Source organism: Ornithorhynchus anatinus, unplaced genomic scaffold, assembly GCF_004115215.2.
Source record: "Ornithorhynchus anatinus isolate Pmale09 unplaced genomic scaffold, mOrnAna1.pri.v4 scaffold_264_arrow_ctg1, whole genome shotgun sequence".
Classification (NCBI taxonomy): domain Eukaryota; kingdom Metazoa; phylum Chordata; class Mammalia; order Monotremata; family Ornithorhynchidae; genus Ornithorhynchus; species Ornithorhynchus anatinus.
The window spans coordinates 475,314-497,559 of NW_024396743.1; the positions used below are offsets into that span (position 1 = coordinate 475,314).

At 59.5% G+C, this 22,246-nt stretch overlaps 1 protein-coding gene across 3 annotated transcripts; it reads left to right on the forward strand.

The window, feature by feature from the left end:
* The first annotated feature begins 58 nt into the window (after nucleotides 1–58).
* TMEM104 (transmembrane protein 104) lies at nucleotides 59–21,517 on the forward strand. Of its 3 annotated transcripts, none has more exons than XM_007669876.3 (10): nucleotides 59–144; nucleotides 1,429–1,548; nucleotides 4,666–4,787; nucleotides 5,714–5,795; nucleotides 6,322–6,442; nucleotides 6,748–6,828; nucleotides 8,681–8,780; nucleotides 9,465–9,585; nucleotides 16,307–16,400; nucleotides 18,955–21,517. In XM_007669876.3, the coding sequence occupies exons 2-10, from the start codon at nucleotides 1,501–1,503 to the stop codon at nucleotides 19,713–19,715; spliced, it is 1,530 nt and encodes a 509-aa protein (XP_007668066.1). In that variant the 5' UTR covers nucleotides 59–144; nucleotides 1,429–1,500; the 3' UTR covers nucleotides 19,716–21,517. The 3 variants fall into 3 exon arrangements, with proteins under 3 accessions (XP_007668066.1, XP_007668069.2, XP_007668068.1); XM_007669879.3 differs by having other exon boundaries at nucleotides 19,125–21,517; XM_007669878.3 differs by having other exon boundaries at nucleotides 9,468–9,585.
* The last annotated feature ends 729 nt before the right edge of the window (nucleotides 21,518–22,246 follow it).

The window sequence follows — 22,246 nt, forward strand, 5'->3', positions numbered from 1 at the left end:
CTTCCCCCGAGGCTCCGCCCCCACCCGGCGCCTCCAATCGGCGCCCTCGCCCCCGCCTCCCTCCCGTGACGTATGCGGAAGGACAGGGAGGCGGCGCAGGCGCCCTGACGAGCGGGTCGGGGCGGTGGACAGGACCGCCCGCAGGTGACCGAGGCGGGAGTCGGGCCGCGGGGACGAGGGACCGGGGGGCTGCGGGGGAGGAGCAGGGGGCCCGAGGAGGACGCTCCCGCCCGGGAGCAGGGAAGAAGAGAATCTGGGGCCGAAAGCTCACTCACCACCCCCCTTAATAATAATAATAATAATGTTGGTATTTGTTAAGCGCTTACTATGTGCCGAGCACTGTTCTAAGCGCTGGGGTAGACACAGGAGAATCAGGATGTCCCACGTGGGGCTCACAGTCTTAATCCCCATTTTACAGATGAGGGAACTGAGGCACAGAGAAGTTAAGTGACTTGCCCACAGTCACACAGCTGACAAGTGGCCGAGCTGGGATTCGAACTCATGAGCCCTGACTCCAAAGCCCGTGCTCTTTCCACTGCGCCACGCTGCTTCTCCTTTTCTCTTATTTAGTAATAATGCTGGTATTTGTTAAGCTCTGACTATGGGCAAAGCACTGTTCTAAGCGCTGGGCGGGGAAATACAAGCTGATCAGCTTGTCCCACCTGGAGCTCCCAGTCTTCATCGTGATGATCGTGATTTTATCGTGATCATGTTTTAGGGGGATACAAGGTGATCAGGATGTCCCACGTGGAGCTCCCAGTCTTCATCGTGATGTTCGTGATTATGTTGTCTTGTTTTTTTCCGTCTGTCTCCCTCCGTTAGACTGCGAGCCCGTCATTGGGCAGGGATGGTCTCTATCTGCTGCCGAATTGTCCATTACAAGCGCTTAATACAGTGCTCTGCACATAGTAAGCGCTCAATAAATACTATTGAATGAATGATTTCCCATTATACAGATGAGGTCACTGAGGCCCAGAGAAGTGAAGTGGCTTGCCCCAAGTCACCCAGCAGACGCGTGGCGGAGCGGGCATTAGAACCCATGACCTCTGACTCCCAAACCCGGGCTCTTCCCACCGAGCCACACTGCTTCTACTTCTCTTCCTTCTTCTCTTCCCCTCCCTCTTCCTTCCCTCTTTCCCCTCCTCCCGCCCCGTCTCTCCAAGAGAGATGTAACAAAGCTGGGATTAGGGAGAAGCAGTCCTTTGAGGGCCAGAAAGAAGAGAGAGGCCTCGGAGAGGGAGGAAAGTTCGCGTGTGGGGAGAGGCAAGTGGAAAGTAGAAGGAAGAGCCCTGAAACAGTTTCTCTGAGGGCCAGCGAGGGGGAAGAGATCCCAGGGGTCAGGGGATCTGGAGCTCTTTCAGCCAGGTCTCTGCCCCTTGGGAAATCCTTCGTGGTCATTGAACTTGCTCCCTTTGCTCTGGTCAGCAGCAGCAGCAGCAGAAGGGGTTGAGTCCCCCTCCACCCCCTTGGCCTCTCCAGTCCAGCGTGCCCACCCCAACCATGGCTGGAGGAGGGATCACGGAGCCCGGAGAACTCTACTCTCCCTACGTGAGTGTCACACTCAGAAAACTAACAACTTGTTGCCGTGCGGAGCATCCTCACCGCCCGGGGCCTGGCCTGGCCTCGGGCCACCTGGAGTCGGTGCTGTCCGAGGGACACCTTGGGGAAGGAGGAGGGGTGGGATGGGACAGAGTGGACCAGGATCCCGGTACTCTGAGCAGCAGTGGTCCCCACACAGCTGGTCATATTTTTTCAGAACATGCTCGGTGCAGAACACGGTACTGTGCTTGAGAGAATGCAATATAATGGAGTTGTGCAGAGCACTGTACTAAGTGTGTGGGCGGGTACAATATAATAGAGTTGGTAAATATATTCCCTACCCTCAAGTAGCTTTCAATCCAGAGGCTGAAACTAGCTCTGAGGAAGGAGTTCCTGCACGTGGCTGGTTTTGCTGGAAATTCTCCAAGTCCCTCTAGACTGTAAGCTCCTTGAGATCAGGGGACATGTCTACCAACTCTGTTGTACCCTCTCAAGTGTTTAGTACAGCGCCACTTAGTATAGCACCCTGCACAACGCAGTCAGTAAATACCCTTGATTGACTAACTGCAGGACCTCTGGCCAGCAAGCCCTGTAAACCCTGGTTCTCTTCCCAGATTAACAAAATCAGCCTAAAGTTAACTCCACGAGCTTCAAGGAGATTACATTTTGCAGAATGATTTGCCACGGCAGGTTTTTGAAGTTCCACCACCCTGCACCTGTTTGTCCTCTGACCTTTATTTACCGTGGTGCAGCACCAGACTCCCCGGGCTCCAGGTGGCCCAGATGGGGTTCCCACTATAGGCTGTGGCCCCCACTTGATTTCCAAAGGCTCAGCTCCAATCGCCTAGAGTGATTGTGGAAGTTTGACCCGTTGATGCTGACAGCAGCAAAATCTGCCAGAGGTTTTGCCCCCTCAGCTGAAGCAGTTGTGAAATCTTGATTGGTCTGCGTGATGAGAGCTGCTGAGAGTCGGCGCAGAACTCCTGATTTGCAGAAGTTGATGAAGCACAGTTAAGCAAATGGCTAACTGCTTCTTGGCTTTAGGACCTGCCCTTTGTCCTTCTGCAGGTGGCTTTGTCTCTGTGGCCTCCAGGAGCCATGATTAAATCTCTGGTTCAGCCCCCTTTCCCAGCCAGAGAAAGGTCAGAGTGAACCCACATAGAAAATAAGAGTAATAAGCAATTCTAACAATAACCATGGTATTTAAGGACTTACTATGTGCCAAACGCTATACTACGCACTGGGGTAGGTACAAGGTAATCAAGTTGGACATAGATAGACCCTGTCCCACAAGTCCTAAGTGCTGGGGTAGATCCAAAATGATAATTGTCATATTTGTTAAGCACTTACCACGTGCTAGGCACTGTGCTAAGTCCTAGGATAGATTCAATATAAATAGATCAAAGTCCCTGTAGCAAATGCACCTCAGGTTGTAAGAGGAAGGAGAATAGGTATCTTATCCCCATTTTACAGATGAGGAAATTGAGGCACAGAGGAGGTGAAATGACTTGCCCAAGGTCACAGAGCAGGCAAGAGAAGCAGCATGGCCTAGAGGGAAGAGCTAGGGCCTGGGAGTCAGAAGGATTTGAGTTCTAATCCCCACTCTGCCTCTGTGTGACCTTGGACCAGTCAGTTTACTTCTCTGTGCCTCAGTCACTTCACCTGTAAAATGGGGATTGAGGCTGTGAGCCCCATGTGGGACATGGACTTTATCCAATCTGATTATCTTGTATCTACCCCAGCACTTAATACAGTCTCTGGTATATAATCAGTTCTTAACAAATACCATTTGAAAAAGAAAAAAAAGTGGCAAAACCAGAATTAGAATGTAGATCACCTGACTCCCAGGCCATTTCTCTTTCCACTAGATCACACAGTCAGAGTCACACTTGGGGCTCCTAGCTAGGAATAATAATAATAATGTTGGTATTTGTTAAGCGCTTACTATGTGCAGAGCACTGTTCTAAGCGCTGGGATAGATACCGGCTAATCAGATTGTCCCACATGAGGCTCACAGTCTTAATCCCCATTTTTCAGGTGAGGTAACTGAGGCACAGAGAAGTTAGGTGACTTGTCCACAGTCACACAGCTGACAAGTGGCAGAGCCGGGATTCGAACCCATGACCGCTGATTCCCAAGCCCGGGCTCTTTCCACTGAGCCACGCTCAGAGGAGTAGCTTGGCCTAGTAGAAAGAGCACAGGGTGGAATTAAGAGGTCATCGGTTCTAATCCCACCTCCGCCACTTGTCTGCTGTGTGACCTTGGGCAAGTCACTTAACCTCTCTGTGCCTCAGTTCCCTCATCTGTAAAATGGGGATTAAGGCTGTGAGCCCCACGTGGGACAATCTGATTACCTTGTAATTTCCCCAGCTCTTAGAGCAGTGCTTGGCACATAGTAAGTGCTTAACAAATCCCATAATTATCATTATTATTATTATCTCAGATGCCTGCAACTCCTGCTCTTTAACAGTAATGGTGGGGTCACCCCTCATCCTTCCCCCTCAACATCTATGAGCTCACCTATTCTCCAGTTCTTGGACTTTTCAGAGCTTATGGTCGTGGTGATGGTGTTTACTGAACGTCTGCTGAGTGTAGTGCACTGCGCAGGGCGCTTGGGAGCAAATGACTTGTATTTTGGCTGCCGGTGGGTGACTTTTGCTTATTTCATCGTAAAAACACATTTGCCCAAATCTGGACGGCACCATCCCGTGGCTTTCTTCTCCCGGGGGGAACCGGAGAGACTGCTGGCTGCCAGCCGGGGCCACTGCACTGCCCGATGCTGGCCAAGGTTCCACTTTTGGTGAGAGGGAGACCACCGTTCAGTGCTGACTCGGCTCGCTGCTCTCGAGACCTTAGAGAAAGTGGATACTCACGGAGGAAGGCGTGGATCAACGGGGGCAGCGGGGCTTCCTGGGGATGGGGAAAAGGGCCCAACTGGTCCCGAGCTAGCAGAGGGGCGGTCGCCTGAGGCTCTTTCTGCATGGGATGGGCGGCAGGGGAGGGAAGTGTGATCGAGCCGGCCGGTGCGGTGGACCCTCCTCCCTGAGCCCCACGGTGCTACCGCCAGTGAGTCTGGTGCCGGGGCCTGCTCCTTGCGCCCTAATGCCCCCTTTCTGCCAATCGCAGGTCGGCCTGGTCTACATGTTCAACCTGATCGTGGGCACCGGGGCGCTCACCATGCCCAAAGCATTTGCCACGGCGGGCTGGCTCGTCAGCCTCGTCCTCCTCGTGTTCCTGGGCTTCATGAGGTGAGATGCGGTGGTGGGTGGGGCCCGAGCCGTGGGAAGAGGGGCTGTGTCACCCTATCGATGGCTTTGAATAAGCATCGGCGCTCTTCCCTCCATCGAGGGGCTCAGAGGAACCGGGCCTTAAAGCAGGCATAGGGCACCTGGAAGCCGGCAGAAGGCCGGTGCCATCTGCAGGATCCCTCGGGGCCGGCTGGGTCGGGAGCTGCGGCTTGGAACAAGCTGGACTGTGCTTGGAGCCAGTGACCCCCAACTGACCTCCTAGGGCTGCTCAAGTGTCCTCTGGAGGTGGCAGACATCCAGGGTCCCTTCGATAAGGATCTGGGTCAGGGACAAGGGGATCCTCACCCCTTGCCGTCACTGATTGGAAAATTAGGGGTGCCGCAAACAGTGGGGGACCAGGATCGGGGTAACTCTTGGGCTCTCTCCCGGGGGAGGGAGCCCAGCGGCCACAAAGAACTGGCCGTGAAAGGGGAGCCGACAGCCCGTCGTCCCCCAGTTCATGCTGGGAGTTCTGGTAGCCGAGAGGCCTGGGGTCCCTGGCCCGCTGAGCGTGAGGTCCTGTCCCTCCCCATCCCCCCATTACTGCGGTACCGTCTGCCCAGCCTGCACCAAGCAGGGTCGTAGCTCCTGGAGCCTCATTTACCGTTTGAACTTGATCAATGAGTTCAGTCTGAAGAGCACTAGAAATCACTTTGGCCTCTAAATAAGATTGATTTTTCATTTTACTTTCGAAAGGCCGGGGGGTGGGGAGCCCTTCAGGTCGACATTTAGGAAGTTAATGAGTCCCGGTCCGCGGAGCGGCGGGCCAGGCCCCGCCGGTCAGGGCGGCGTCGACCGTTCCACCCGAGAGGCCCGACTGGGCCGGTTCTAGCCCGTCGGTAACCTCCCGGTGACCTCTCCTCCCTCTCTCCCTCCCTCCCATCCAGCTATGTGACCACGACATTCGTCATGGAAGCCATGGCGGCCGCCAACGCGCGGCTGTGCTGGAAGAGGATGGAAAGACACAAGGTGGGGGCGACGGCCGCGGTCCCACCCCTGACTCCCCGGCCCAAGGTGCCGTCCCGTGGCCCAGCCTGGGGTGCCCGCTCACGGCTTCTCACTCCTGCCGCCGCCCTCGGGCTCCGGTGTGAGCAGGACCCTGTGGGGCCGATGATGCCGTGCCCGTTTAACCGCCGATCATCCTGCACGCCGGGAAGTCCGCGCTGCGGCGCCGAGCCCAACTGCCCGCTCTCTGCCCCCGGGGGATGGGTGGAGGTGTCGGGTTAACTGTCCAAGGCCTGCCCATGCCTGCTTTTTGTCTCTGTCCTGCCTCAGGCAGACAGACGGACGGGCAGCCCCTCCTCCGCGAGGCCCTCAGCCTGAGCCCACTCAAGAAGTCATGGGGAGACGTGTCCCAAGCTAGAGCCATCTCTCATTTCTAAAAAGCATCCCCGGGATCTCTGGACAGAGCCCTGGGGCACTGGGGCCCCTGAGGGGTTGATGCCCTGGGACACTCCCTTAGCAGACAACGCCTCCCTTGCCACCTGTGTCCTAGGAGGATGAAGGGGAGGAGGACGATGACGACCAAGACTCCTCTTCCGCAACCTCCGATGATGACGACCCTCTCGTCCCGGGGAGCTTCGATCGGTCGGAGACGCGACCCATCCTGGCCGTGCGTAAGTCTCCCACCTCATGCTCCCTCCCTGCTGTGGAGGAGAAACACCCACCTTCACCCACTCCTCTGCCACACTGGGGTTTCTGGGCGGGATGGGATCAGGGAGCCGGTTCCCTGCCCTAACCTGAAGGCTCTTAGCTTCACCCTACTCCTCCGGGAAAGCTTCCTAGTGCGTGGGATTGTCCTGGGGAGACGAGAAGGAGCGGAGGAGTCCGGATCCCCAGAGCCCAACATCATCCCCGAAAAAAACCTTCTCTAAACTTAGGACTCAGGCCTGCTCTGAGTCCGGTTTGCGTCTGCTTCCAGAGCGACGAGGGCCTCCCTGCGTCTTTGAGATCACCGACCGGATCGAGATGGGACAGATGGCCTCCATGTTCTTCAATAAAGGTCGGGACGCTCCCTTCCTGCGCCACCCTCCCCGAGATGGTCAGGGGGTCCTTGGCTTTGAGAGTCTGGGATCTGGAATGTTTCTGGGGAGCTTCAGGACGTCCCCTCCAGGCAACGCGACCTCTCCCCACTCTGTTTCCCCAGGGGACCCTGATAGCAGAGCGAGGTTTGGAAGGGAGCTCCCGGCCCCGACTCCCGGCTGGTGCTGTTGGGCCCCGACTTGCCCAGCAGAGGGGGTAGGAGCCCACAGTGCCGCCCTTCACTCAGCCTCCCCTCTCCTCACCTAACCCTTGGTGGGGTCCGGGGAGAGGGAGGGAGGCTCTGAGACCAGGGGCCTCCCAACCCCACTCACCCGAAGGGACCACCACCCCCTCCTCCACCCCAGGGAAGCCGAGCCGGCTGGGGGATCCTGCCCAGTCCCCTTCACCGGTTATGGTGGTGAGGGGGGCTGCCAAGACCCCCCGCAGCCCCAAAAGGTTTCGCGCCCCATCCCCTTTCTGTCCCTCTGGCCCCTGCCAGCTGGGCACCACGACCGGACCCTCCTCCCCTCCGTCCCCCTTCCGAACCTGAGGGTTTTTCCTGGGGTCCTATGGGGGACCGAAGCCGGGCAGGATCCCCCGTGGACCCTGAGGTTGGAAAGTAGGAGAGTCCCAGGAGAGGGATCAAGCCCCTCTGTGTTTCTAGACTAACCTGTCAAATGGCTTGCAGGGGTCCCCAGACCAGAAAAAAATGCCGTCCCAAAAGCAAGTCCCGGCCATGCCTGCATCAGGCCTGGTTCTTCCCCCTTCCCGCTCCCGTTCCCCCTCCCTGCTCCCTCCCACCCCTCGGATGAAACCCAGACGTCTGCTCGGAGAGCGCACCGGTGTGTGAGTGGTGGGGGGGGCTGTGGGGGGAGAAGAGGTGCCCTTGAAAACGAAGCAGGAACAGACAGGGAAGCTTCTTTTAAGTCAGTCTGTCAATCCAGTGATGGTATTGAGCGGGCACCCCTGGGGGCCGAGCCCTGTGCCGAAGGACACGGTCCCTGCCCTCCGGGGGCTTTCCAGTCAGTGGTTAAACCCACTGCCTCCCTTTAGACCCGCTGGTTTCTCGGTGGCCCGTGGGCCGCTGTGTATTTTCAAGAGGGGCTTTGTCTACAGGCTGACCCGCCCCGAGCAGAGGACACGTGAGCTCACAGAGGGGAGTTGCGAGGTGAAAACTGGTGTCCGGTTCCCGGAGGGGTTGGGGGCTGTATTGCTTCAGCTGACGAGCTGGTATCCTCCACGCACACCCATGGCCGTTAGTGGGGATCAGATGAGCCGGTCCTGTCCATCACCTGCCACCCTCACAGGAAGTCATTGATCCTTCAGCTCCGTGTCCAGTCACCGAACTATCGATCCCACAGGGCCGGGGCAGGTTACAAAGGGAACTGAGCCCGGAGCCAATTGGTGGGCGTAGGGCAGAGGGTGTAGCCATGGCAGCGGGAGCGGTGGAGAAGAGATTGGGGCCAAAGAGAAAGCTGATCCCTGAGCTTGGTGAGTGTGTGGGCCTCTCCCAGGGCTGTGCAGGGGAGGAAGAAAAGGAGAGCAGAGAGGACCGGGGGCAGGGCTCAAATGCCCTGAGATTTTAGTCCGAAGGAACAATTGGGGTTCTCAGTGGGGAGAGCCGTGGAGGACACGGTCACTGAAGCCGTGGGCTGAGGAACAGGACCGGGGGCTGGGCGGGCCCGTGGCCATGGGTTGTCTCTGAGCCTGGGTCTCCTCGGCCTTCTTCCCCACCTCTGCCACTGCCCAGTGGCCAGGGATCATGAGGGAAACTGCGGGGGCCCTTCTCTCACCCCCCTCCCAGGGCTGACTCCATGGGCTGTCTCTTCCAGTGGGTGTCAACCTGTTCTACGTCTGCATCATCATCTACCTGTATGGGGACCTGGCCATCTATGCGGCAGCTGTGCCCGTCTCACTCATGCAGGTCACCTGGTAAGAGCTCCGGGGATTGGCCCCCGGCCCCGCCTCTGGCCCACCTCTGTCTAGAGCAGAACCTTGGTTCCTCGGGAAGCAGTATGGCGTAGTGGATAGAGCACGGGCCTGGGAGTCAGAAGGTCATTGGTTCTAATCCCGGCTCCGCCACTTGTCTGCTGTGTGGCCTTGGGCAAGCCACTTCACTTCCCCGTGACTCAGTTACCTCATCTGTAAAATGGGAATTAAGACTGTGAGCCCTAGGCGGAACAGGGACTGTGTCCAACGCGGTGCCCAGTATACAGTTCCATGAGGTTGCTGGACGTCAGCGGTCATCGCTTCCATCGTGGCGGGGAATGGGCCCGGCTCTGAGTGGCCACGGTGGAAGCTAGCGGCAGGTGTACACTCGCATGGGCAGGGACCATGGATTCCTGGTTCTGACCCCAAATGAGCCCCGTCTCTTCTCACTGCTACCACCGGACTCAGCGAGGGCAGAGCAGTCTCTCTCCCGTCCCATCTCCCGGGGCTGGAGACCAGTCGGGGGCTTTGGGTAGCACTAGAAGTAGAAGCTGAGGGTTTGGGTCATGCCCTCTGGCTTCCCGGGAGACCGTCACCTTGACCGCAGCATCTGCCCTGTGGGAAATTGCCTCCAAGGGGCGGTGGGAGGGACCAAGGTGACCACTATGGTGCCCTCCCACCTCCCAGCAGTGCCGGGGCAGCTGACGGTGGGAACCGGTCCTTGAGCATGGAAGATGGCAGGCAACACAACGACACTGACCAGTGCTGGGGCCCTGTCCGGAGGATCGACGCTTACCGCATCTACCTGGTGAGCCCTTGGTAGCCGTTTGGGGGCAGGCGAGGGCGGAGCTGGGGCCGCAGGGCCCTGGTCGCAGTGGGGCTGATGCAGCCCGATCCCCGGGCATCTCAACCCCCGCAGACACTTGGGGGCACCTAAGGTCTCCCCCAGCATTCCACCTGTGGCTGAAGGGTCTGGCTTCTTTGCTGGACCGGCCTGGGGGTTGAGGGTGAGTGTCCTGGGCTAGCCTGGGACTCAGTGAGGTCAGGCCGGCCAGCAGCTTCCCTTTGTCCTGGACCCGAGAAGCAGCCAGCAGGAGCTACCGGGAAGAATTCACCTGGTTCAGAACCCGCTGTGCCCCCACCGCCACTAGCTCATAGCATAAGTCAGGGTGGTCTTCCCCACCCCTCCTCCCATCACCCCCGTCCTCCCCATCCCCCACTCCTGGAAGACTCAGGAAGAAGGATGGATGGATGGATGTCTCCACCGTATCTCTCAGGGAGGACTGTGGGCCACTGGAGTGCTCAACCCCTGGCAGGGAGAGCTCAGACAGGGAGAGGGGAGGGTTTGTCGCTGCCTCCTTGGGGAGAAGAGTGCCCTTCCGTCTCTGCCATGGCCATTAATATTCTTTCCCCATACCCGCTCCTTCCCGTATGGATTAGGGCCACGCAAGCAGGTCTCTGTTGGTCTCTCTAGTGTAGGAGAGTGAGCCTGGGGCCAGTGGCAGGAGGAGGGCGGCCATCTCAATTTCTGCACCCACCGGAGGTGCGCCAGACCCAGCTGGCTCTGCCACCTGGGTGCTAAAGCCCCCCTTCCCCCCAGCTCCCCTCTGTCGCCGGGGGAGGTCCCTCAGCCGGGGCAGGGGCGGATGGAGCCCGTGGAGTCATTGCTGCTCCCTGTGTGACCGGCACGGGGCGGGACGGGGGCGGGGAACTCCACAGAGCAGCTGTGAGAGGCTTCAGCGGTGTCGGCTGCACAGCCGAGACTGTCTGCGTCACCCCGACTCCCACTGTGAGGGGGCTCTGGGGGTGGAGGGGCCCCCATCACAGCTGCTGCCATTGATCAAAGGAGCAGAGCCGCTGGAAACCCCCCTCCCAACCTGACCCACCGGGATGGGGTGAGGGAGCAGAGCATGGGCCGAAGGAGCATTTCTCCCATGGGCACTTTGACGGGCAGGGTCCTGGCTGGGTACAATCCAGCCCTCACCCTTTCTGTGGGGAGCCAAGCCCCGGGACTCTGGGTCGGCAGCATTCCTCCCTGGCCCGTTGAATGTTTAGCACGGCTCTTGCCACATGTGGTTATTCTCGGTTCAGGGCTATAGGCCTTGCCTGGGTTGGAAGACTCACCCCCGGCCCCCTGTGCCCCATCACATCTCCCCTCTCTGAGCAGGCCTCCCTCAGCGGGAGCTCATCCATCACTGCCAACAGCTCCCAGACACTGCACTCGAAGCTGGTAAAACTAGGTGCCCTGAGTCCAAGCGGGGTGGTGGGTGGGTGGCAGCGGGAGGCTGCCGGGTTTGGGGCTAGGATCTGCCAGCTGGGGTCCATGCACTGGGGTTCAGCCCCTCCTCTGACAGGCCTTGGATTTCCCCCGTGTCTGCATTCCTCCCCGAGGAGGAAGAGGCCTCCCCCAGAGCTGGGTTGTGTAGTTTGTGCTCTTCCCAGGACCGCTAGCGAGGGTCAGTCCCTCCCTGGCTCCCGCAGCCTGGGCCTCCAGAGGCTGAGATTTGGGGTGCCAGTCCTCCCTTGCTCCCCTCCCTCAGCTGCTCAGGAGGCCGGCCCTGGTGGACCAGGGGGACCTGGTGGCACTTGACTGACACCATGTAAAAGAGCACCTGGCATGAGAGCTGAGGGGTCCGGGGCTTCCTTCCTGTTTGCTGAGTGGCATGGCCCTCCTCCCTGTGGGTGGCAGCTGCTGGTGGATCGTGGACAGCCCAACATGACCTGGTGAAGCGGGCGGTGGCGCAGATGGCAGAGTGGAGTTGATCCCGGCGGGAGGCCACCGGTCGAGTGGCGTTGGCGGGCAGGGGGTCTCCCCGACTCTCAGGGAAGGAACGAGGTCATCCCCAGCCCGCCCTCCCCATCCGAGACCCTGGGGTGAGGTCCAGGCAGGTGGAGAAGTTGGCACCCTTGCGTATTGGGGCGATCACTGGGCACTTGTTGCGGCCATGCAGGCTGCCAGAGTCACTGCCCTCAGGGCCTCCTACCGGCCACGATGAGGGGCAGGGGTCCTGTCCCTCTCTGCCCCACTCTGCCCACAGGTCAGGGTTATGACAAATTGGAGGTCTGGAACCTAAATGACTTGACCAGAGGCTTTGCCAACTCTTCTCCACGCAGGACATTCCCCTTTCCAACTCATGGGCCATAAGCCAGCTCCCTGCTGTTGCCGGCCCGACCCACTCTGGAGCACAGGAGCTGTGGAAGCCACCCCGCTGAGAACTCCTGGCAAACAGGTCTAACCTCATCACTGCTGACCCTCAGGTGGCCCCTGTTCAAGTGGCATCGAGGGGTAGGGAAGAGCCTGCTGCGGGCCCCTGCTGTGCCCTTGTGACGAGACCGAGGGAGCCTCGAGCTTGCCTTCCTTTGGCTCCTCTCCCCTCAACCAAGGGGCCCCCGGCAGCCCGCCCCTCACCCACCACTTTCCTCATCTGGTGCCTCCTGGACCAGGTCCTGGCCCAGGTCAGGGGACCTAGGGGCCTTAGACACTGCCCTGCTGCCCCCTGCCTGGCCTCAACCCCAGGGAGGGCCACTGGTCTATCGGTGCCTCTCGGGCTCAGGCACAAATCCACCACCCATCCCTAGCTGAGAAGGCTTCACTGACACGAGGCTGGGGCCAGGCCAGGAGACCCCTTACCAGGGGGTCACAGCCACCCTCTCTAAGCTAATTATCACTACCGGTGCTGGTGGGCGAGGGCCAGGGGGAGAGCAGATCTGGACCCTGGCCTAGAGGCACTCATCCAATCCCAAGGCCCCCTCCCCTCCCAGCCACTCTGAGCTGGAGCATCAAAGGGCCACTGGAACCAGTGTCTGTGCCAGCTAGCGTTCTACCTACCGGCGAGCCAATCAATCAACCAGAGCATTTATCAGGCTCCGCCTACTTGGGATCCAGGGAAAACGTCCGACCCCAGGCTCATCTGAAACCAGCCAGGACCAGTTTCAGGGGTTGGTTTTGCGGCAGGGGGCTGCTGGATTGGACGTTGGCTCAGGAGGCTTTTGTGCTTGCGTGTACGTGGTGGTTTCAAGGTACCTAAGGCCCTAGAACTTCACCTGTAATACAGGATAGCCCACCTGCCCCGGGAACCGCCAGACCAGATCCCACAGGTGGGGGTCCTGGAGCCTCACCCCTGGATGCCCACAGTTCAGGGGTCCAGGCTCCGGTTGGAAGAGTGCTGCCCTCCCCAGGAGCTGGCCTTTCATTCCGTTCCGTCCCCGTACCCGACGGCCGGGCTCGTTAATCAGCCAGCCTGATGGGAAGACGTTTCCCCTCTTTCCCCACCTCCAAGGTTACTCTGCGCCGGAACGATCCTGTCCTGTGTTGGTCTATTTCGAGGGCGGACGTCAGCCCGGCAGGGGCGGAGCCAGCCTGCTCTGCAGCTCCTCTCCGCAGGGCTCCTGGCACCTGATTCTCCTTCTCGCCGCCCCCAACCCCAGACTCCAGTCTCCTGAGCAGGGGCAGTGGGAGCTATATCGTGCAGAAGGAGGGGGGCCAAGGAGGTGGCCACCTGCTGCTGATAGAGGAACCCAAATCGGTCTCCCCAGGAGACCACCTCCTCCCCTTTCCACTCCTGCCGGAAAAGAAGAAGGGCGGCTCAGAAGAGCCCTATAGGTGGCAGGCCTGGGGTTCTGGAGCCAAAGCCCACCGGACCTCTTGGAGAAGCTTGAGGGAAGACTTCTGAAGCCTCAGGGTTATTTTGTGCAGAATAGAGAATTATGCAGGGGGCGGGGGGAGGAATGCATACAAGTTACCAAGTCAATTTATCTGTTCTGATTGACAGTTCTGAGGACCCTGGTCCTCAGTCACCTGTTGTGGGCAGGGAGCATGTCTACTAACTGTTATATTGTACTCTCCCAAGTGCTAAGTACAGTATTGCACACAGTAAGTGTTCAGTAAATATGATTGATTGGCAGGGGCAGAGCAGCAAGTACACCCCAGCTCTTGCTGAAGGGGGCTGTGGCTGCAGCTAGCTACTTGTCCCAACTTGACCTCTCTGTCCAGCCGCTCCCCCACCCCCTGGGGGGCCCGGGATGGGGCCCAGACCTTCCTACTCATCCTCACTTAGGCTGTCATGTGGCCTGGAGTTCTCGTGGGAATTTGTTGGAGGGGCAGGGAGGAGGTTTCCATCCCAGAGTTGGGAGAGAGTTGGGCAGCCATTTAGGGAGCTCCCACCCCTTTAGGCCAGCTAGGGTTGGAAGAGCTAATTGCAAAGAAATTTTCTAACGATCTACACCCAGAAGTTGCGGGGAACAGGGAGCAGCCTCAGTGATCCCTTTTTTCAGCTTCCCAGCCCCACCTCTTCGTTGTCCCCCTTCTCTCCCAGTGGGGCTGGAACTGGGGGCGTGAGAGGCCGGTGTCTTGGGTTTGGTCCTTCCTTTTCCGTCTTCTTGACGGTGATGTTTCCCCCGGACCGGCTTTCCTAGCAAGCGCTTGGCAGGCCGCCTGCGGCCAAGGGCCATCTGCTCTTCCGCTGAGCCTGGGGCAACCACTGAGTGGGCACCCGCCTGTCCTCAGGCTAGAGGAAGAGGGCCCGCAACCCCCCGCCCTCTCCACTGAGAGCAGTGAATTGAACTGAGCTCCGCCCTTGGGGCTGAGCATCATCACAAAACCATTAGGGGTGTGGGCACAGGGTCAGGAGAACTCTAAGCACCTAGGACTGGGAGTTTACAACGGTCCGGGGTTAGGGGGTGGGGCACTGGCCAGGAGATAGGGGGAGCACAATTCCGAGACTCAGAGGCTGTAGCCAGCAGTGCTGGTATGTACTGAGCACCGGCTGTGTGCAATGCAGAGTACATCGGGAAGGGTGAGAAACTGGCAGGGTGGAGGGACATGGCTTTGCGATTGGCCACCGGCCTCTCTGCTGCCACCTCCCCTGCCCCGCTGGTACCAGTGTACCTGCTGTGCCACGGTTCTGTTGCCCAGGACGAATACGGTGGGGATGAGAATTTGTAGAAGCTGAATAGTGGTGAGCTCGAGGTTCTGAACCACTCTGCTAGAAGGGCCCAAAGATACCAATTTCCTCTGTCTCTGCCTCCTCCCCTTCCCTGTCTGGGTCCGGCTTGCCCTTGTTAGCGGAGGACACCTGTTCCTCGGTGATTATCTCCGGCCTCGTCGGCCCCTCTGTCTCTGCTCCCTCTGACGCATGAGCTCAGTGGTTCCCGGGAGGGGGCTGGTGCTCCGCAGCCTGCCCGCATTTGCCAGGGCAGAGTTGGGGCCCACGTCATCGGGAGTGCCAGTCCTGCAGCCCCATGCCTGGGTGGTACCGGTAGCTCACCTTCGGAGGAGATGGTTCCTGCTGGCCTTCCACTTGAACCCCAGGCTCTGGGGCAAAGGGACTCGAGCGTTTGGCAGAGCAAAGGCTGAGTTGAGGAAAACGTGGGACATGCTCCTCTGCACCCCCCATGCAAGATCAGAGACCCTCCCCTCCCCCACCAGGTTCTGCCAGTCCATGTCATTCTAGGGGCCAGGTAGTTGTGGGGCTGGAGAGGGGCAGAACTAGGGGGGCTAGAGGGACAGAGTCAGGAGCCAGCCTCCTCCCCATCCCCAAGGCTTGTGTTGTTACATTGGTCTTCCCTCTGGCTGGACCTCGACGACACTGTCTCACCTCTTCAGCTTTTCCCAAAAAAGCAAGTCCTCCTTCTCTGTCCCTACTACAGGCAGGCGGTCGTCCCCAGTGGCACCCGAGCCTTCAGTGTCCTTGGTTCCGTCAGAGATAGTGGGCCTGATAAGAGGCTGCTTGTGGCTCCTAAACACATCTGCCTTTCTCCCCGCGGGGCTGGTCTGGGAATGCAGGGAGCAGTTTCATTCCAGCTCTCGTTCCGGACCCTCCCTCTGTGGGAGCCGGGGTTCCGAACTACAATGTGTGCCCCCTGACCTCTGGACTGGAGTTCAGATCTCTTTTCCCCTCCTTGCCCACATCCCGGCCTACACAAAGTGGCCTTGCATGGCCCACATGGGTGCCACTGGCATTGGTGAGGTTCAGAGGCTTGGAGCTCATGTTAATCAGAGCTATTGCCTGGGCTGTTTGGAAGAAGTGAATTGGGAATGCCTAATGGGCAGTACTGAGTTTCCCTCCTACCTAAGTGACAGATCGGACCTAGGAAGGCCCTTCCTGCCCTACTTCTGCTCTCTCTGCCCCCTTTCTTCTCTAGACCGGGCCTGTTGGCTTCCTCACCTCTCCAGCCCACAGGGCAGCCTGTGTGGGTGCTGGAGGGGTCACCAGCTGCTCCCCTGCCGATCTTGCCTTTGCCCGATAAAACTGAGACGTCCTTTCCCAATGTGGCACCCTAAGCTTCCCAGAGCAAAGGCCCGGGAACATAGTCTCTAGAGTTAGGATTATGGACAGACTCCAGCCTCTCGGTGGCCTGTAACTGATTCAGCCAGTCCTGGAAACCAGAGTCAGCAGGAAGCCTGGGGCCAGTTGCTGAGTCTGGGCTGGCATGTGAGCTAAACAGGTGTTCCCCTTACAGAGTTTGACCGATCTAGGGGCATGTTTGTATTTTCATTCCACCCTTGGACTCTTCCCTTTCCTTCCCAGGCTGCATTCACGCTGCTCCTTGGGCCCTTCACCTTCTTCAATGTGCAGAAGACCAAGTACCTGCAGATCGTGACTTCCCTGATGAGGTGGATCGGTGAGTCGGGGGCAGTGGCCGGGACCTGTAAGCGGTGACGTCTGTGTTAAGCGAAGCAGGGGGTTCTAGGACAGTGACCGGGTCCTGTAGGTGATGACGTCCGGATTAGGCGGCATGGGGGAGCCTGGAGCACTGACAGGCTCATGGAGCTGTCCTGTCACCCTGCCTGTCCACCCCGGGGACTTCCTGCTGGGTGATTGTCTTCCCTTCCCGCCCAGAAATAGTGACTTCCTTCCCAACCCTCCCACATCCTCTCTCCCGCCTCCCCAGCTGCCCCCGGGAGACAGGATCGCCTTAGTGTGTGGGGAGCTGAGGTCCGGAGAGGTGCCGGGCCGAGCATAGGGCCACCAGCCAGGGCGGAAGGGTCTGGGTCAGAGCAGGGGCTGGAGGCCAGGGCTCCCAGCTCCCCACAGTTTTGACAAGCTAGGTTTGGGACTGTGGCTGAGGACCCGCAATCAGTGGCAGATGTCTGGGTTGCCTGGACCCTGTGCTCCCTGGAGCGTAAAACCACCAGGCAGAGCTGAGCCACTCTTCGCCTCCACGCCAGTAGCCACCAGGGCATGGAAAGATCGCTCATTAGAAACCCTCCCTTGCCGATAAAAGATGGCCCATTAGATACTCCTCCGCCACAGTGACCGAGGCAGTGATGGGCGGGGAGCAGCAGAGGCAGTGGGCTTTGCCCCAGGCAATGAGGTAGTTGGGGGGGGAGTGACCAAGAGGAGGGACCTGTGACCCCCTGCAACTCTTCCTCCCCTCTGCTGCTGCCCTTCCTCCTCTCCTCTTTGCCTCACCTCCCCGACCCTGTGGAACATCAGGGCCCTATCCAGGCCTCCTGGCGTTCAGGTCACCATGGGAGCGGTGGTCTCCGGCCTGATCCCTTATGCCCACGCCCCCCAAAAGAACCCTAGGTTGAGGAGTGGGAACTCAACTCCACCACCCCCTTTTCTGGGGAAAAGTTCCCCTCTCAGGTGAGTCCTTTCTGCCAAAATTCCAGTTCTCTTTCTCTGGAAGCAGCTGTCTGCCCCGAGTGACCCCTCTCCCCCTACTGCTGCCCTCCCTTTCTGGATCACCGCCCCACCGAGTAGCCTGGGGAGGATGTGCCAATGGTTGGGAGGAGTTGGGGCGGTAGAGGGAGCAGAAAGTCTCCAGTCAGCGTGCTGAACCACGGGCGCTTAATTAGGGATTTGTCCTGCCATCTGTTGGGGGAGGCTGGGGGAGCCGGCAGCCACCCCCCGGGAGTTGGGCCCAGTCTGCCTGCCAGCTCTGTCCTGTCCCGCTTTATCGCTAGGGATGAGATTTTGGAACTGCAGGGAGATATATGCAGCAGGGTGATTTTGTGGAGACCGTCAGCAGCCTAGGGCTGGGGCGGGGCTCCTAAGCCTCTCCCGACACCAGAGCCCAGATACTGCATCCCTTTATGCTGCCACTTGGAGGTGGGGCCAGTGGTGGGGGGCCCCCACCTCCGGAGCCGGGCAATTGCCGTACCCTATGTGATGTGGGGGAGATGACTGGAGATGCCAGGGATGACCCATCCGGTTCTGCGATCCCTCCCAGCTCCTTCCCCGAGTCGAGCCTCCAGCCCCCATGGTTGCCAGTCTCCGTCCCAGGCCTCATCTCTCACGTACCAAGCTTCTGCCTCCTGGAGTGGCCAGTTTGGCTGCCTGACTCCGTGCTCTCCAAGGGCCCGGCGATGGCTACTCGGGAGAGGCGGCCTGCTGTGGTGGGCTGAGCGCAGGGCCAGTAGTCCGGTTGTAGTTCCAGCTCTGCCCCTAGGCATGCGGGATGACCTGGAACAAGTCACCGCAGCTCTCTATACCCCAGTTTCTTAATCTATAAAATGGAGTAATAGGTAGCTTGTTCTAGTGGAAAGGGGATGGAACTAGGAATCTGAAGACCGGGGTTCTAGTTCTGGCTCTGCTACTGGCCTGCTGGGTGATTCTGGGTAAAGCACTTACACTTTCTGGGCCTCGGTTTCCTCACCTGTGAAATGGAGAGATCCCTGTTCTCCTTCCCTCTTAGGCTGGTCCGATCTCATTATCCTGGACCTAGCTCAGAATCAGAACATTTAAAAGCTTCCATCGCAGCTCACCCTCCCTATCAGGTGGCAGCAGTTCCCGGCCACCCTGCCCCATCCCCAGGGCTGTCTCGGTCCCTTATCACATATTTCTATCCAGTAGGTGACCCTGACCCAGCCACACTGAGCAGGCCGACGGCCTGTCCTCCACAGAGACATCAGACCCCCGAGTCCCATCCCCCCAGCTCTTCCAGTACAGGGAGGTGGGCTGAAATGATCCCTAGGCTTGGGTGAAGGGAGAAGGTTGGGTGGGTGGGTATGCCAACATCAAAGTGAGAGCCTGCCCCTCTTGGTAGTCACTGCCATGCCCATCTTCTCGTCACCCATTCAGCTCTGTGGGGTGGAGGATCTGGCACAGGGGGAGAGGGCCCACTGCTCAAGGAACAGCAGAGGGAGTGCGCTAGCCTGAACCGCTGCTCCCAATTAACCCATCTCTCCCTCCGTCATCTCCGCTCACCCATCCACCTTCTCGTTCCCTAGCATTCGTCATCATGATCATCGTGGCCCTGACCCGCATCGGGCGTGGGCAAGGCGAGGGCCACCCGCCCTTGGCCGAGCTCTCGGGTGTCCGCAACCTATTCGGGGTGTGTGTTTACTCGTTCATGTGCCAGCACTCTCTGCCCTCCCTCATCACGCCCATCTCGTCCAAGCGCCACCTGGCCCTGCTGGTGTTCCTGGACTATGGGCTCATCCTGGCCTTCTACAGCCTGCTGGCCTTTACTGCCATCTTCTGCTTCCGCGGCGACGCCCTGATGGACATGTACACCCTCAACTTCGCCCGCAGCGACGTCGTGAGCCTGCCCCTCCTCCGCTACTTCCTGGGCCTCTTCCCTGTCTTCACCATCAGCACCAACTTCCCCATCATCGCTGTGACTCTGCGCAACAACTGGAAGACCCTGTTCCATCGCGAGGGAGGCACGTACCCCTGGGTTGTGGACCGCGTGGCTTTCCCCACCATCACGCTGGTGCCCCCCATCCTGGTGGCCTTCTGCACCCACGACCTGGAGGCGCTGGTGGGCGTGACCGGGGCCTACGCCGGCAACGGCATCCAGTACGTCATCCCCGCGTTCCTGGTCTACTGCAGCCGCAGGGACAGCCGCCTGGCGGCTGGCGGGGGTCCTCCCAACCGGCACGCCTCCCCATTCCGACACACCTTCTGGGTGGGCTTTGTGCTGGCTTGGGCCCTCTTCTGTTTCCTCTTTGTCACAGCCAACATCGTCCTCAGCGAGACCAAGCTCTGAGTCCAGAGCTCCCGGCTGTGCCCTAGGGCATCCCTCAAGCTCCCCGGAAGGCTGCCCCCCCTCCGGGCCCGGGGTTCCAGGTGAGACCCTGACCAGAGGGAGATTCTGGCGTCTGTGGGCATCTGGCTGCCTGCCCTTCCCTACCCGCTGTGGGCGGGGAGGCTCCTCGTGCCTAGGCCACACTGGATATGGTGAGCCCCGCTTAGGCCTGGAGCCTGGTGCCAGCCCCCCAGCTCCCACTGGACAGCAGCAGCCGCCCCAACGTCAGTTTGAGAGCTGTCCCACAGCACCATGAATCCTCTGCCCGAGCTCCTATCCCTTCATTTCTGCCCTGCAGGGAGACACGGCTGGGCCCGGGACCCTGCTGCTCAGGACAGGAAAGAAAGTCAGAGCAGTGCTGGCACTGTAGCTGACGTTTATTTAAACACTCTAGTGTGGCCTCCCACCCCCCTCTTCCTCCTCCTCGTGTGTTTGTGGGCTCGGGCCTGGCCTTGATGAAGACTGTGTGTGCCCACCGGCCCTGGTTGCCTATCCCTCACTTGCATAGGGGAGCAGGAGGGGCTAGCAGGAAGCAGCTGGTTTCTGGTGGGTCCCCGTGTCCCCATTGCAGTGGGCTGGCCTAGCTCGACCCTATGCCACGGGAACTGATCCATGGCCTGCAAGGGGCTCAAGATTGGTAGGCCTGGGTAACCGCTCTGCCTCTCCCCACCTCCCCATTGCGAGAGGAGTGGGTCGCCTGCCTCCCCCACACCTCTCCCTCCCCTAGGGGGAGGAGCTTCCATATGAGCTGCCTCCTGGACCCCACACCCAGGCTGCCCCCTCCCCTCTGCTGCACTCTTCCGCCCTTCCCCAAAAGGAGGGTCATGATTCAGCGTGGTAATGGTGCTGGGACATAGGGCTTTCTGCCTGACCTTTTGGTCCCTTCCCCTCCACCACGGTGCCCCTGGAGCCGCGTGGTTGGAGTTGTTCCCTCGACGGTGCCGTTGGGCCGGGGGCCGGCCGGCAGCTAAGAGGGCTACGCTGCATCTGCTGGATGGAAAGAAGTGAGGGCCAGTGGTCTTGATCGGGCCTGCTGCAGTAGGGGTTGGGAGTTGCTCCCAGGTTCTCTCCCTCTAAAGGTGGAAGTAGCCTCGATCCTGCCCCAGCCCCATCTCTGTAGAGGGAGGGGGAGATCTCAATCTCTGCCCAGCCCTACCTGGGGTGCTGCCCTCATCCGGGTCCCAAACCCACTTCCCCCAGCAGTACCCGGTGCTGCAAGGAGATGGGGGCCACACTCAGCTCGTGCTGCCCCCCCCGGGGCCGAGGCCGCGACCTCCCCACCTGCTGCTGCTGCTGCCGCCTCCAGCTTCCCCAAAGAATTTGGGTTGTTCAATGTGCCTTCACTCCTGGCTACAGGGTCACGCCTGGTGTCCGAGTGGTCAGTCCCGGAATGGCCCTGTTCCTCTCCCTCGATCTCAGTGCCTTGTCCTATAGGCCCCTTGTTTCGGGGGGCCCGTCTACCCTGTGATCCACGTAATGCCCTCTGCCGGCCTAGCACCCCGACCTCAGGACCGCCCTCCCGGGCCCAAGTTGAGGGCCCCTGAAGTGTTCGGGGTGGTAGGGGCCAGTGGGATGGGAGTCGGGGGTGGCTGCCGGTGGTTGGAGGGGTTGTGCGGGGACGGAAGATGATGATGGGTCACGATCGGACGTTGTTTTCTCCGGCCCGTCTCGCTCCATCCCTCTGCCCTTCCCTGTGGCCCCTTTGCAATTTATCTTGGGTGTGACTTTCTGGGTCACAGTAGAAATAAACCCCTTTCCCCGGCTGCCCGTGTGGTCTTTGTCAGCACTGCCTGGGCTGTAGTTTCGAGCGTGGTGGGATCATGGCACTCCCGTCCGCTGCCAGGCCCGGCTCTGATTCCGACCTCTAGGTTCCTGCTGGCGTCGAGCACTGTACCGTGGAGCATTGGTCTGTGGGACACTGAATTGAGCCAGGGGCGGGGGAGGCGATGGAAGTCGAAGACCCCATCTCTACCCTCGAATGGGAGAGATGGATATCATAGAGAGTGGCTCCATCTATGCTAGTGTGAACTTGTGAGCCCGTCCCTTCACACAAGTTCTGGTGCTTGGCACTCACAGGAGCGCGGGAGGTATTGTGCGAGACCTCGGACACCAGCCCACTTGCCCTCCTCTCTCTGGGGGTTCTGGTCCGCCAGGGTCCCGATCCCTGCCCGGGGTTGTCAGTGGGTTCCCTGAGCATTTTCTTCCTGCCGATGCCACCGGGGGGGTGGGGGGCCGGGCGCCTTTGGCGGCTCTGCTCATCCTCCCAAAGGGACAGCCCAGCTCGTCTGGGGACTTCCAGTGTGGACTAGGCGTCTGATGGGAGCCAATGGACACCTTTTACAGCCTCACACACACACACGTCAATCAATTTATTGAGTGCAGAACACTGCACCAAGTGCTTGGGAGAGTACAACAGATAGACACGTTCCCTGCCCACGAGAAGCTTCCAGTCTAGAGGGGGAGAGAGACATTAACATAACTAAATCACAGAT

Bases quoted from the DNA above. Each gene is read 5' to 3' on its own strand.
- TMEM104 (XM_007669876.3), top strand. From the start codon at position 1,501: ATGGCTGGAGGAGGGATCACGGAGCCCGGAGAACTCTACTCTCCCTAC. The intron at 1,549-4,665 runs GTGAGTGTCACA...TGCCAATCGCAG, and splicing joins GAGAACTCTACTCTCCCTAC to GTCGGCCTGGTCTACATGTT. The intron at 4,788-5,713 runs GTGAGATGCGGT...CCTCCCATCCAG, and splicing joins GTGTTCCTGGGCTTCATGAG to CTATGTGACCACGACATTCG.